A 15,163-nucleotide genomic window follows, 5' to 3' on the forward strand; every position below is an offset into this window, starting at 1 on the left:
TCCTATCATTGTTATGCAGATGACACGCAACTCTTCTTTTCTTTCCCCCCTCGGCCTCACAGGTCGATAATATCTTCCTGCCTGGCTGACATCTCCACCTCAATGGCCAGCCACCACCTGAAGCTCAACCTCAACAAAACTGAGCTGCTCCTCTTCCCATACAAGACCTCCTTACTACGTGAGCTCTCAATCACGGTTGATGGCACCACAGTGACTGCCTCTCACTCTGCTAAGAGCTTGGGGGTGGTCCTGGATGACCAACTGGACCTCAAGGAGCACATCAAGGCAACATCACGATCCTGCAGATTCCTTCTGTAGGGGACATGCCGCTACTTCTCATAGTGGGGCACCAAACTGTAGAAGAAATACATCAATATCCTCACAGTTGGCGCCAGCATGTAATAATCAGTCTCATAATAATTATACAAACTATAAATTAGCAATTCAAATTAATAATTAAATTAATAATTATTAAAATTACACATTATAGTCAATCTTAACCAAATCATAATATCATTAAGCAAATACTAAATTAATATAAATAATTTAGCTAAGGGGGTGAAGGTATTCATTAAATTCTTTGGATTAGCAGCAGCTGACTCAATTCAACACAAGGTAATATAAATGCAGACAACCGTGTAGATATAATAAAGTTTATTAAACACAAAGTACCGAAAAGGCAAAGCACAATTCTCTACAATTTTGTATAACAAACTATGTGAGTGCATATGTGTGTAGGTGTTGCGTGTGCGTGTGAGTATGTGGGTTGGCCGGCTGTACTGCCAGCAGGGTGTTGTGATGCGTCTAGTGCAGTCTGCTAAACGAGCCATTGCATGTAGGGATGCCTGCAATCTCCCTCCTTCAGCTTCTGCCGCTGGCCTCCCCAGCCGGGGTCCAGGAAGCAGCGTGTAAGTCTTCTGTGGTCAGTACATAGCCTCTCCCTCACCAAGACTCCTACTATGTCTCCTCATGGCAGCCCATGGTAACTGGGGTTCCACAACCCCAGGCTGAACCAGTAGGGGATCTCGGAGCTGCAGTGGTCCCTAGAGGTGTTACGCCAACCACTGCCCCACTGCCACGTGGGTAAACCATTGGGTGGTACGATGGCTAGGGGAGTAAACCCTGAGCTCAAATGTGCAGTTGGGGATAGGCACAGGCGGAGTCCAACAGACCGGACCACCGGCAGTCCCCTGCAGCTCCAGTCAGACGAAGGTCGTCATGAGCTCCTCATGCCACCGGAAGTATTCCTAGAGGAGTGAAGATGGTGGGAGTGAGGACTGCGCACCCGCACCCTCACCTTAATCCTTTCCCTGCGCAAGCGCCTTGCCCCACCCCTCCCACCCCGAAGCCCTGTGGCGATATGGAATGGCGGCAGGTACAGGCCAAGGATGTGGCTGGGAGTGCCTAGCCAAACCATGCACACAGGCGGCAATGGAGTGATGGTCGCTGAGATTGCGGGATGGAGCAGTGTGTCTCCTCGGCAGCTTCCATTGCGTCTGAGCAGCCCCACACTGCTCACCCCTGACGGGGAAGGACCTAGAAAAGGTGGTCCAAAAATTGTCTGCTCCCCCAACTCCGGACGGTAAGCCGCAACCGTCGGAGCATCCCTCTTTGCAGTCGAAGAAACAAAAAGAAAAATATTTACTTGCACATCGCTTCGTGGAATGTCCGCACGCTCCTGGATATGGCTGAAACACCTGACAGGCCCCACCGTAGAACAGCACTTGTGGCCCTTGAACTTGCGAAGTATAACATTGACATTGCAGCACTCAGCGAGACCAGGCTACATGGAGAGGACTCCCTGACAGAAGTTGGTGTGGGGTACACCTTCTGGAAAGGGGTCCCCGAAGGTACACGCCACCTCCATGGAGTTGGCTTCGCTGTGAAGACCCATCTGCTGCAGCGCATCCCAGAATCCCCCACTGGCATCAACGAAAGGCTGATGACATAGCGCATTCCTCTTACAAAGGGACGCTGTGCCACCCTCATCAGCGCCTATGCACCAACCCTGGATGCAGAGAATAACATCAAAGAGGACTTTTACAGAAGTCTTGACTCCATCATCCAGAAAACCCCAGCAGACAAACTCATACTCATGGGAGACTTCAATGCTAGAGTGGCTCAAAACACTGGCACCTCCTGGATTAAATTATTGTCCGTCAAAAGGACAGACAGGATGTTCTTATCACCCGAGTCATGCGCGGGGCTGAATGTTGGACTGATCATCTTATGGTCAGATCCAAACTCCTCATAGATATTCAACCCAACCGCCAAAGGACAGCCCCAAACAGAAAACTCAACTGCACAGCACTGAACAACCCCACCACCACAGGCAACTTCTGACGGTCAAGTTCCGGAGGAATCCACTGATTGGTCAGCTCTGCGCACAGCTATCCACAGTGCAGCCTCAGAAGCGCTTAGTCTACCAAGGAAACATCACCAGGAATGGTTTGATGACAACTCTGCCAAAATACAGTCACTCCTGCAAACAGAACATGAAGCCCACAAAGCTCTCCTGTCCAACCCTGGATCCTCCACCCTGAAAACCACTTTTGCTGAGGCAAGAGCTGCGACCCAGCGTGCTCTCCGGATCATGGAAGACACCTGGTGGGTGCAGAAGGCACAAGAAATCCAAGCCTTTGCAGACTGCAATAACACCCAGGGCTTCTATGATGCCATCAAAGCCTTATATGGCCCCAGGAAGCAAAGTAATGCCTCTGTCCGATCAGCAGATGGGGACACTCTTCTCAAGGACCGTCATGAGATCCTTGGCCGCTGGGCAGATCACTTTGAGACCCTCCTCAACCTCACCAACCCTGTTGATCTTCACATCCTCAATAAACTTCCAGACCTTCCACCAATCCTGCATCTCAACACTCCGCCACAGTTCTTTGAAACCCGCCAAGCCATCAGGGGCTTGAAAAACAACAAAAGTGCAGGACCTGATGGCATCCCGGCAGAGGTCTTCAAACATGGGGGGTACCTCCTCACACGCCGCCTACACCTCCTGATCACAAACATCTGGAAGTCCGAGATCCTCCTTCAGGACTGGAAGGAAGCTAACATTGTGGTCATTTACAAACAGAAGGGGGACAGAGCAGTTTGTGGGAACAGCCGGGGAATCTCTCTCCTCTTCACTGCAGGGAAAGTGCTGGCAAAAATCATCCTCAACAGACTGGTGGAACACATTTCGGAAAGTGCTCTCCCAGAAACACAAAGTGGTTTCCGGAAGTCTAGATCCACTACTGACATGACCTTTGTCTTACGGCAGCTACTAGAGAAGAGCAGAGAGCAGCGCAAAGACCTGTACGTAGCCTTCATCGACCTCAGCAAAGCCTTTGACACCATAAGCCATGAGATGCTCTGGAAACAGCTCTCCAAACTTAGGGTACCACCCAAGTTTCTCTCCGTCCTGCAGCAACTGCATGATGGCATGCAAGCCAGAGTCCTCACGGGAGGACTCCAGTCAGAGTCCTTCAAGGTCAACGTTGGGGTGAAGCAAGGCTGTGTCTTGGCACCGGTCTTGTTTAATCTCCTCCTCTCAGCCATCACCCACCTCTTCCATCATGCCCTGGGACACAGAGATGGAGTTCACCTGGAGTACCGCCTTGACGGAAGTCTATTTAACATCCGACGGCTCCAGGCCTATACAAAGACAAAGACCTGCCAAATTTGTGAGCTTCAATATGCAGATGACTGCGCTGTCTTGGCACATAGCCCAGAGTCCATGCAGCATGCCCTAAACACAATCTCTGGCCTATACCAGTCCTTTGGTCTCCAGGTTAACATTCAACTACTAACAGTCACATCTTCAATACCTACATTCAACTGTCATGGCACAATTTACTATCCAACCTCCTTCACCCCCCAGCTTCCAAATCAATGGTGTTCCACTCAAAGTAGTGGGCCAGTTCACCTGTCTTGGCTCCACACTTTCCTCAGACTGCTCCCTTGACACTGAAATAAACAGCCGCATCAACAAAGCCTCATCAGCCTTTGGGCAACTCCACAGAAGGGTTTTTGAAAACAAAAACCTGAAGGTCAGCACCAAGGTTGCCGTGTACAATGCGGTATATGCCTCCACTCTGCTCTATGGGGCAGAAACGTGGACCCCATACAGACGGCACATCACGAACTTGGAGGCCTTCCACATCCGATGCCTTCAAAAGATCCTCGGCCTGTCTTGGGAAGATCGATTCCCCCATACTGAGATTCTTTCCATGACCAACTCCACCTGCATGGAAGCAGCAATGGCTAAAAAACATCTTCGCTGGATAGGGCACACCATCTGCATGCCTGGCCACCGCCTACCCCACCAAGCCCTCTATGGGCAACTCAGCGCTGCAAAACGGGCCGCTGGTGGACAAAAGAGGCGCTACAAGGACTACACCAAAGACCTCCTGAAGCGCTGCAACATAAACCCCATCCAACTAGAACCTCTGGCACTCGATAGATCGTCATGGCAGGGCACCTGTGCCAGGGTGGCCGAACAAATACATCACACCATGCAACAGAGGAGGACCGAAAGACGTGCCCAACGACACCAGAGGGCTGCCGGCATTACTCCAACATCTGGGCTCCCTTGCCCCACCTGTGGACGAGTGTGTGGCTCACGCATCGGCCTCCACAACCACATGAAGTGGCACCAGCGTCAACGACGCTGCCAGCTTGTGCCATACAGCCACTACAGATGATTCAGAATTCCGCTGCCCGACTCATTTACAACCTTCCCAAATTCTCCCATGTCACTCCTCTGCTGCGATCACTCCACTGGCTACCGGTCGCTGCCAGGATCCGGTTCAAAGCCCTGACCCTTGCCTACACTGCAGCCAACAGGAAAGCCCCGATCTACTTGCAGGACATGATTCGATCCTATATGCCTGCTCGACCACTCCACTCTGCAGCAGCAGGGCACCTTGTACCCCCTCCCACCTGACCAAAGGAATCACAGAGCTTCTCTACCCTAGCTCACCAGTGGTGGAACGAACTCCCTGTCCCTCATCGAACCTCTCCCTCACTACCCATCTTCCGCCGTGGCCTGAAGACTCATCTCTTCAGACTATACCTGGACGAACTACCACAACTCTGTATATTTCACCCCCACCCCCTAAATCCACCCCCCCCCCCCCTTTTTCATGACACTTGTTACATGTTCCCCCATCCCAGCACTGTTTGGTAATTTGTATTTGTCCTAATACTGTAGCTTATTCTTCTGCCTAGTTGGCTTTGCAGAGGTCAGAATAGTGTTCACTGTGTGAACTAAACTGTGTTCTTGGCTAGAAATAGCTGTACAAAATAAGTATTGTATCTTATTGAACCTGTGTTTTGTAGTTGTCCATGACCATGAAATGCACTTTTTGTATGTTGCTTTGGATAAAAGTGTCTGCCAAATAAATGTAATGTAATGTAAAATACAATGCATACTGTGGGACCTGCAATTCTTTAGGTATGTACAGCACTGTGTTATGCATGATTCTCTTGGTAATTACCGGAGCAATAGAGCCTGAACTGTTGAGGCTATGATTTAATTAGTAATTACTAGGGCAATTCCTCACTTTGTAGGAGACAGGGAGGTTAGAGGGGATTGGGAGTTAAGGGGTATGAGGTAATACCTTTCAATGACTGCCTAGTAATACAGCTGTCACTCTGGATCTGAGACAACTGTTGTTTCTACCTGCTGTCTTCCTTTCATCAAAACGGCTGCTGATGTTAAAAATATGAATAAGCGTAATGATACTGAAAATGCTTACAATACAGTCCATACTGCCTTACAGTCAAGCTGTTTGGTGTTCTCAATCTATAGATCTCTGAATTTTGAATTTTGTGATGTTGAGGTCTTAGCAGGATGGTAAATGGTAAATGGACTGCATTTATACAGTGCTTTTTATCCAAAGCGCTTTACAATTGATGCCTCTCATTGATGCCTCTCACCCATTCACACACACACTCACACCAACAGTGAAAGGCTGCCATGCAAGGTACCAGTCAGCTCGTTACTGTCATGGTTCTGTGTTTTCCTGTCTGTGTTTCCCTTGTTGGGCCGCCAGATGGCGGCACTTCTGTTTTGTGTCCTGCTCCCCCCTGTTAATTGTATGATTGTTTTCAATTGTCTCGTTATTCCATCATTGCTCCCACCTGTGTCTTGTGATCCCCTCTTCTGGTTTGATTGTTTTTTGAGTTCACCTGTGTCTTGTTACCCCCTGTCTATTTAAGTTCTTTGTCCCCTTGACTTGGGTGCTGGTTCCTTGTGTTTGTTCCTGACTTATGTTTGTTGCTTACCGTATGTACCTGCCTGTGTTTTTGACCTGTTTGTGTTTGTTTGCCCTTGTACTCTGCCTGCCTGTGTTCTGCCCTGCCTGTGTTTTTGAGTTCCTGTTGTTTTCTGTTTTATTAGATTTTTTTGAGTTTGTGTTTTTGCCCATCGTGGCCTTGTCTGTTCCCTGCTTGTTTGCCTGTCGTAAGTAAAGTCTTTGTTAATTTTCCCTTTTTGAGTTTGCGTTTTTTTTCCCTCTGCGTTTGGGTCCCCCCTACCCGTACCTGACAGTTACGAGTAATTAGGGGTTAGGTGTCTTGCTCAGGGATACTTTGACACGCCCAGGGCGGGGGATTGAACCGGCAATCCTCCGACTGCCAGACAAACGCCCTTACCTCCTGAGCTATGGCTTCCCCTATGATGAAAAAAGCAGACAGGGCTTTCCCCTTATTGAAAACATGTGGGCCAATGCTTCCTGAAACTTGTTAGCTACAAGGGGTCACTAATGTGCAAAATCAGTTCAGCTATGAGGCTAATGTATAATTCACATTAGTGTGACATTAATGCACTACTGCATTAGCCAGCTAGCGTACTTGTCCCTCGCTATCCCCCAAATAGCAGTTAGCGAAATGAAACTGAAACAAATATGAAGAATATGTAAAGAAATTCCATAAATAACATTTATAAGCAACTGATTCTTTTAAGTAATTTCAAGAAAAACTACCTCCGTCATGTCTAAAGCAAGTTAGGTCTGTACATTGAGGAAATCACTTGAGTAATAACTAGTTTATCCAAATTTATCCCAAATAGGATTTAGCCACCTGGGCCTTCCTCATTTTAAAAGATCAGCCTCCAATCCTCACAGAGAACTCCTCAGAAGAATGCATGCTCAGCGTAAGTGCAGGGTTGAAAATTTTATTTTTATTTTTAAACATAAAATTCCTCTGAGATTCAGAACCTCTTTTACAAGGGAGAACTGGCCAAGGGGGAAGCACAAAACCATTTGGTTTGGAGTGGAAATAGCCTACCATGGTGAGGGAAAACATGGTTTTTAACACTTTGAATTTAACTTGAGCTTATCATCTAGATTTATTTTAGCTATGAATTAATGATGGCCTGGTCAGTCTCATCATAGAAGATACTGCTGGTAAGAACTGCCCTTCATCCACCCTGCCCCAGCCGTCCCACCATGATGTACCCCATGCATCATCTGTGGGGTACCTCTGCCACCACTGAGAATTTGACTTAGCGGGTCTAGTTCCCTGCCCACTCCTCCCTGCCTCCCTTAGATGTTAGCGCTGAAACTGTCTGTGCTTACCTGATGCCTTTGATCTGGGCAATATTGTGATGAGAGAGTCTGGACAGGGAAGAGATGACCTGTAATAAAGAAAAAGACAGACTGGTCAAACATCTGCCACAATAAACACTGGTTGAACATCAGCTACACACGATAAACACACTGGTTGACTACGTAAAAAGCACACTAGACAGATGTGAAGGTAAAACACATCTGCAACAGTGGTTATTACAGAATGCAGTTAGCCAGACAATTTGAGGCTTTGTCAGTCCCAAAAATGAAGTGGTGCTATAACATTCTATTAGTGATTCAATCATTTGATCCAATCAGTGTTTTGCGTGGTAGACAATGTTGTATGCATAATAGTGATTGATTTACAGCCCATGGTAGCTCCATCTATGTAGCTCTTGCTATATGGTTTATGAGGCCTCTCTCCCATTACATTGCATTACATTACAGGCATTTGGCAGACGCTCTTATCCAGAGCGATGTGCAACAAAGTGTATGACCATAACCAGGAACAAGTGTATTGAAAACCCTAGAGGGAAGTACAGTTCCAAGTGCAGGGAGCAACCGCATAGTTTAACTGTGGAGGGTGTTGCCAGGGGAATCCCAGTGTACCGGTGAGAGACGCTGATCATCATGGTGTTATAATCAATGACCGACACGCTGTGTTGCAGCTGCAGCTCCTCTCAGATGCCCCCCCCCCCCAGTGAAAGGTGCCTTGTATCACCCCTCAGCTGGCCCAGACTGATCTGAGGTCAATCAAATGCAATCAAATTGCCAGCTGTTCCAACTATCACTCAGGTGCATGGGAAGGAAAGGAAACCCCTGAATGCCATAAATCTCTAATACCAGGAGAGATGGCACTGTTGTATCCTCAACGCTGGGAGAAATTAAACTGCTGTATCCCCCAATACCATATTTTTGACAGCACAGGTCTACTGTCCAGTATGAGGCGATACACCGCTGTTGCATCCTCCAACACCAGGAGAGACCACACTGCTAAACGTTTCTTCAAGAGGGGAGACAGTGCTGCTGTACCTAGACATGCCTGGGAAACCCAACATCACCCCTTGAACTGTACATTATGCAGCTTATACTAAAACATAGTTTTACAAACGTTTCACTGCTTGTACACACAGATACACATTGCTGAGCTTGGTGTGCTGCAGGAATCGACCACCCACTGGCACTTGACTACTAACAGTCACATCTTCAATACCTACATCAGAATTACAATGAGAAAATCAATATTACTGCATCCCTCATTAGAGCCAAGCACTGACTGCTGTCTAAGCATGTCATGTTCTGATGAGCATAAATAAATATTAATGAGAGATGAACACAGAGAATTGCTGTGTCATAGTATTAGAGGTGCATATATTATGGATATAAGCCCCTCTCTTTGTCCCACCATATCTCTTTCTCACATTCCTCTGCCCTCTGATCAGATTGCTTTTATCAGGAAAATAATACAAATTCTAATAAAAATACCAATTCTTCTTCTGCTTCTCTCTTTATCCCTCTTTCCTTGAAATGAAAAAAAATGGCTTTATTGATATGACTAACCTCCATTCAAATTGCCAACTGATTAAACGCACAGAAAATAGTACAGTCATAAAATAGAAGGAAAGAAAAAATATGTGTAACTCCAATTATATTGGCTCCAAGATGCCATCTATCTCTCACTCTCTCTTCCACATCCACCTTTCTCTTTGTGCAACAGCGTTGTTTTAGATGTCCTTGGGATCAAGGAAAGTGACTTCTATCACACCATTCTCTTGTAGGCTTTAAAGACTAATAAAATGCTTTTAAGCACGCATGCATGCACACACACACATACAGCACTGATACTCAGATCTGGCCAGTAGAGGACAGTAGTACTGCTGGTGTGCCCTTCTGATAAGATACTGTAGACCTAGGACACCATGTGAGTAGAATCTCTGGTCAATTAGTGACGTTAATTAATGAATTATCAGTTAGTAGGGAAACAAGCAATACTACTGGCCACAAGGGTCAGGTTTTAGAATCCCTGCACCACAGCACATTGTTGGATTAGCATTAGAGGGAGTGAGTTACACTTACATCCATACAGTCAAACAGAAAGAAACAATGCAATATTTACATTGCACTAGTTAGGCACAGCTGCTGGTACCTTGTGGTTTTTAGTCCTCAGCTAGAAGCAATGTGTAGCTTTTGTTGTGTAGCATGTTTAGAGGTGGTATCTGATTGATTGAGTGGCATGTAAGGGCCACTGTTTATTCATAGGTGTTCAGTCATATGTGCTGAAACCACAAATGACCGAGTAAAGCACCAATACCAAGAGCTCTGACTCCCACAGCGAGACTGCAATGTCTCCCAGACATACAGAGAGAGAGAAATCTTACTCACACAATGAACACTGTGGTCCTTTTTGGGCCAGAGTCAGTCCCAGGGTTTTGGTGGCACAAAACAGAAATGTTGCTGCAGCTCCAGAGTGCTCCAACATAAATCACACCCACCATTTAAACTTGAATTGCTTGACTCAAGGATGGCTGTGGCTCTAAATGAGTGCATAGAATGTTTATGCCACCGGCGACACTGTCACCAGCAAATACATTACAGCACTTGACTACAGTTTACTTATCACTGGAAGTACAAGTTTTGTTCAAAGCTTTAGTCATACACACTGTTGTAAATGGTAAATGGACTGCATTTATATAGCGCTTTTATCCAAAGCACTTTACAATTGATGCCTCTTACTCACCAGAGCAGTTCAGGGTTCGGTGTCTTGCTCAGGGACACTTCGACACGCCCAGGGCGGGGATCGAACCGGCAACCCTCCGACTGCCAGACAACCGTTCTTACGTCCTGAGCTATGCCGCCCCAGTTGTTGTCCATCCACACTGGTCCCTTTCTCCCTCCCTCCCTCCCTCCCTCCACACCATTCCATCCCCATCACTGCACACACTGTGTCCTCTTTCTTCCACACAGACTGTTCTCTCCCTCCCTCCACCCCTCCATTCACACTGCTCAAATGGTTTACACACAAATGTAAACACAAGCACACAATCGAAACTCAATACCTGTGCAGGGACACAATGAGGATGTATGCATTTTCATGTTAGAATAATTCTACCATCCATCCAATAAATTATTGCTTACAGAGGGAAATTTTTCCAAAAATTTCTTTTTTCATTCTACCTTAGAGATGGCTATTTACACAGTCAGAGAAGAGGTATTAACACAGTTAGAGAGGGGTATTTACACAGTAAGAGGAATTCAGAGAAATGATAGCAGAGGGTGTCTACAATTAACAAGGCCTTTTCTCACTGTGGCCTACTTTAACTTTGGTTAACTATTTATGTTTTATGAACGCATTTTCTTGTCTTTTTCCTGCTGTAATGGAAAAATGGAAATGGAAAAATCACAAGCTGCACTCTGTATTCACCAGAGTGAGTACCATTCAGGGAGCTCTGTCTAAGGCTATATTTGTTAAGAACATTAAATCTTCCATGACACACACCCATCACTGAGGTATAGCTTTCAACATAATTGAATCAAGTCTCATTGGTTGGAATAGTTTTAGTGTTCAAGTCCCTGTTGCTATTCTATAACTGACTGTTAAGTAAAATAGGAGCAAATAGTTGTTTATATTTGCTAACAGTAATGCAATTATTATAAATTGTCCAGTTTATTAGTTTTTATTATTTATTTGTGACAAAGTATAAAATATGCACATAGCTATTCTGGCTGCATTCCTGGAGAATCCAGTCCACAGTGTGATCCTCCACACCTTTAGACACACCCTTTGACATTGCGGGATTGCTATTCTGTGAAAATTTGGATTACTTAAAGTTCTAATAGATACTTGTATTGACAGATTGGCTTCTGGCCTGTTAACCTTCAGGGGATGTGAGTGTTCAGGATGTTTTTTCATGAAGATAGAACAGCATGTAAAGGAGCCACAACAATCCAAAAAGTGTACATTTAATTTGGACAATTTTATGGTTTTTGCTTTAGCTGGGTGGGATACTGTGTGTGTGCGTGCGAGTGTGTGTGTTTGCGTGTGTGTGTGTGTGTGTGTGTATGTGTGTGTGTGTGTGTGTGTGTGTGTGCAGGGCTCCAGACTAACTTCTTACATTGGTTGCACTGGTGCGCCTAACTTTTTCATTTAGGTGCACCAGCACATAATTTAGATGCACCCAAAATCACCTAAAATTTTCACCGTGCCTTTTGACGCCGCAATAATACATTTTAAGCGTTACCTTTTTTGTCAGTTTCCATACATATAGTAATTTCTTAACACATTATGTAAATGATTGTAAACAGGAATAAAGGTGCAGATAAATGTTTTTTCTTTATTGAAATCATAGTACAAACAAGAAATCGCAATAACCTCAATTGTTTAAAAAATAAACTTAAAAGTGCTGATGTTTAAACTCAAATAACTCAAACAAAAGAGTGTACTGCTCCCAGAGGAGTACAGGGCACGGTTTTACACATATAAGCAAGTGATAAACTGAAGCTTAAAATATGTTCACATTTTAGAGAATGTAATTAATATTTTCCTCATTAATGATGTATTATTTCACCCACCCGCAACCCATCGGCCCGCCCGATCCACGGATTAACTGCGGTGCCCGCGGATATAACTGCGATCCGCGCATCACTAATACACACATGCCTTATTTTTTTCCCCACCCGCATTCAGCGAAGAAGAATAGCAGGGTCAGAGCCAATCAGACGCAGAGTACGGGCAGGTCTTCACAGAATGTGGGTGGGAAAAAAAAATAACGCTACACACATACACACACAGAGACAGACCTGCTAAATGTCAGGCGCATGTGCAACCAAAATGGTTGGACTCTGCAGCCTTAGTGTGTATTTTTTATTTTTACTTTTGACAACACATCTTTACAACCATGTTCATATTGAATTCTCCTGGTGGGATGGGATCACCAGGCCAGGATATGCCAGTGATGCTCCACCACAACACCCCAACTCAGCTAATGGATGGAAGGATGAATAAAAGCAGTAGGTGACCATACTCACTTCAAAGAATAAGCCTGTGTGTGTGTCATCCTGAACTGGGCTCCTTCAGCTGAAATTGAGCTCCAAATTGGGAAGAAAATGGGGGGAATAACCTTGTATAGCAGTATCAGTGACTGCTGGGTCCCACGGCATGGATCTAAAATTTTTACTGTATAATGGAGCAGGATAGAATTCCCTAATTTACAAACTCCTGATGGGTGTCATCCCAACTCCCCCAATTCTGCAGTAATCCTGTTGTTAAATGATACCTTCACCCAAGCAAAATACATAAGGACTTCACACGAATTGCCCAGTGCGCATTTTATTCCTGTCAAAGTAGTTCGTTGAATGGCTACACTTGCAACAATAGATGCTTACCTTACAGTAACCCCGAAGAAGTGAAATACAGATTTAAACTGAGGGTGGAGTGGGGCATAATATGAAGCAGATGTGTAATGCATATCTCCTGCAATTTGGAGGGGAGCAACCCCCCCCCCTTTCCCACCTTGGTTACATCTCTGGCCTGACAGACTTCAGCATCAGAAAACACACCACACCTCTGTCCATATCTCCACAAACCAAATATTCCAGGAGTATCCAAAGTTAACACTGAGAGGTCTAGGGCCTATTTTTCCCATTTTGAGAGGCCCTCAGATTTTTGCATTATTTTTGCATCAGGTCTTGCACATCAGGTCTTGCTTATCATTTTTTCAATACAAAATTGTCCTCTCTGTTATTTTAGCATAGATTCATGTTAGGAGACTGTAATATGGCAAATGGACAAAAAACACACAACTTTTGAATTTATAATATTGATTTATATGGCCGTGGGTAAGAAATAAACATGACAGACCACACAAAAACATTAACTATATACAAAATAATCATATCAGAATTATATGCCACTGCCCATATATGAATGTATATAAGAATCCTTCAAATTTTAGGTGAACTGAATATTTCAGCCTAAATTAAAGACTGTATTTTCACAAAGCATATCTCACTCTCCATCACAGTATTTATATTGTAGTGTAAAATATTATACTTTTCCGGGCATTTATTTTCATGGTTGCCATCGATGAAGCAAACGAATAATGTAATAAAAATAAAAAAATAGTAAAAGAATAGGAAAGAAAATGCCTTGCTCGTATGTGTCTGCATCTCGCATTTCCTGGAAAGAGGGTGACCAAGAAAATTCAGCTGAGTTTCTGTGTGACATTCCTTGCACTTCTTTGTCCCACAGTGCTCAGCAGATCTGCCACCATCAAAAACCGAAAGTGTGTTGTAAATAATTAGTACCAAGATAGTTTGCATCAAACAAAAAATGGTTTAGCAACAAAGCAGAGGACTGTTCGTGTAGCCACAGAGCTTAGCTTCACAGCACAATTTAAAATACGTTTCTATGTGAAGCGAGAGCAAAGTTATTAAACATTAAATACCATATCTACCCTTTTTTCTCACCAGCGATGAGGTAGACCTCAGTGGTTTAACTGTGACCTCCCATTTATCCTGCTTTCACATGACAACAGAAGCAACAAACCGTACTTTGGCTTCAAATGGGATACAGAGTTCAAGTGGGGTATAGAGTCATCCCCTGCAAGCACAGCAGCTCAACTATGCCCCTGTTCAATCACTATACCCGCCTAAACGCCCATCCTGTTATCCTGCTACTGATTTACATGTATTTTAAATTGTTTTATTCTCATCAAAGGATCAAAGCATGCTGTATTCACAGTCCTTTACAATCCACATTGTCACAAACTGACATCATGTATATACCGGTACCACACACATTACTCTCTGATTTTAAAGGATTCAAAAATGCTTCAGTAATAAAATAACCTTGTTACCTTCCCACACACATTGGCATAGGCCCTGTTCAGACCTGCCATTAAATGCGTCTTGGGTGATCCAATCACAAGTGGACAGCTCTAACTACAGGCGTGAATGCACCCAAGACGCATTGAGGACGCATTGAGATCCGATCACTCAGACCACATTCAAAGGTGGTCTGGGTTGCATATGGCCACATTGTTTTAGCAGTGTGTACACAAATGCATCCTGGGCCACACTGAAGGATCGCCTAGTCAACTGACGTCCTCTGCTTAAGCGGAAGTACGTACTAATTTGCGCGCAAACGGCGTCATATTATAGTGCGAAACAACAAGAAGAAGCCACACTGAATAACAAAATAAACGAGACAAAATTTTAAAAAATGATACCATGTCATTCTACAGTCAATATCTAGGACTAAATATAGAATAAATATACAACCTTACCATTGGTTTTACGCATAGAGATGTCCCTTTTGAGACGGTCATATATTGTCTTGGACAATCCGTTTGTGAAATATACAGGCATTTGTGATGCCTGGGTACCTTCCAAAATAGCTGTGCGTAATACCTCAGGTGTTGTTTACGGTGTTGTCGCCCTTTTTAAGTACAGTCTGGCTTGATTGAGAATTCATTTATTCAGTAGGTGAGAGTATAAGCTTTCTAACGATGTATAACATGTCTAATTTTGCTTTAGGAATAGCGTTTTATAGGTCAGCGTAACCGAAAATGTTCTTATCATTGCATTCACTGTGCATTCACTCT

General features: G+C 44.6%; 1 protein-coding gene and 1 long non-coding RNA gene across 4 annotated transcripts in view; one reads left to right on the forward strand and one right to left on the reverse strand.

The window, feature by feature from the left end:
* Nucleotides 1–15,163, reverse strand: part of LOC135233737 (guanine nucleotide exchange factor VAV2-like) — a 168,140-nt gene that overhangs the window by 72,794 nt on the left and 80,183 nt on the right. For all 3 annotated transcript variants that reach the window (XM_064297559.1, XM_064297557.1, XM_064297558.1), the window contains exon 3: nt 7,572–7,630. In XM_064297559.1, the coding sequence (XP_064153629.1) occupies nt 7,572–7,630 (59 nt within the window). The remainder of the gene's footprint in view (nt 1–7,571; nt 7,631–15,163) is intronic.
* The window catches only part of LOC135233773 (uncharacterized), a 392,830-nt gene continuing 392,711 nt past the window's right edge, over nt 15,045–15,163 (forward strand). Inside the window, exon 1 of the long non-coding RNA XR_010323930.1 lies at nt 15,045–15,111. This is a non-coding gene — a long non-coding RNA (uncharacterized LOC135233773). The remainder of the gene's footprint in view (nt 15,112–15,163) is intronic.

The sequence above is a fragment of the Anguilla rostrata genome, chromosome 10 (assembly GCF_018555375.3).
Source record: "Anguilla rostrata isolate EN2019 chromosome 10, ASM1855537v3, whole genome shotgun sequence".
Classification (NCBI taxonomy): Eukaryota; Metazoa; Chordata; class Actinopteri; order Anguilliformes; family Anguillidae; genus Anguilla; species Anguilla rostrata.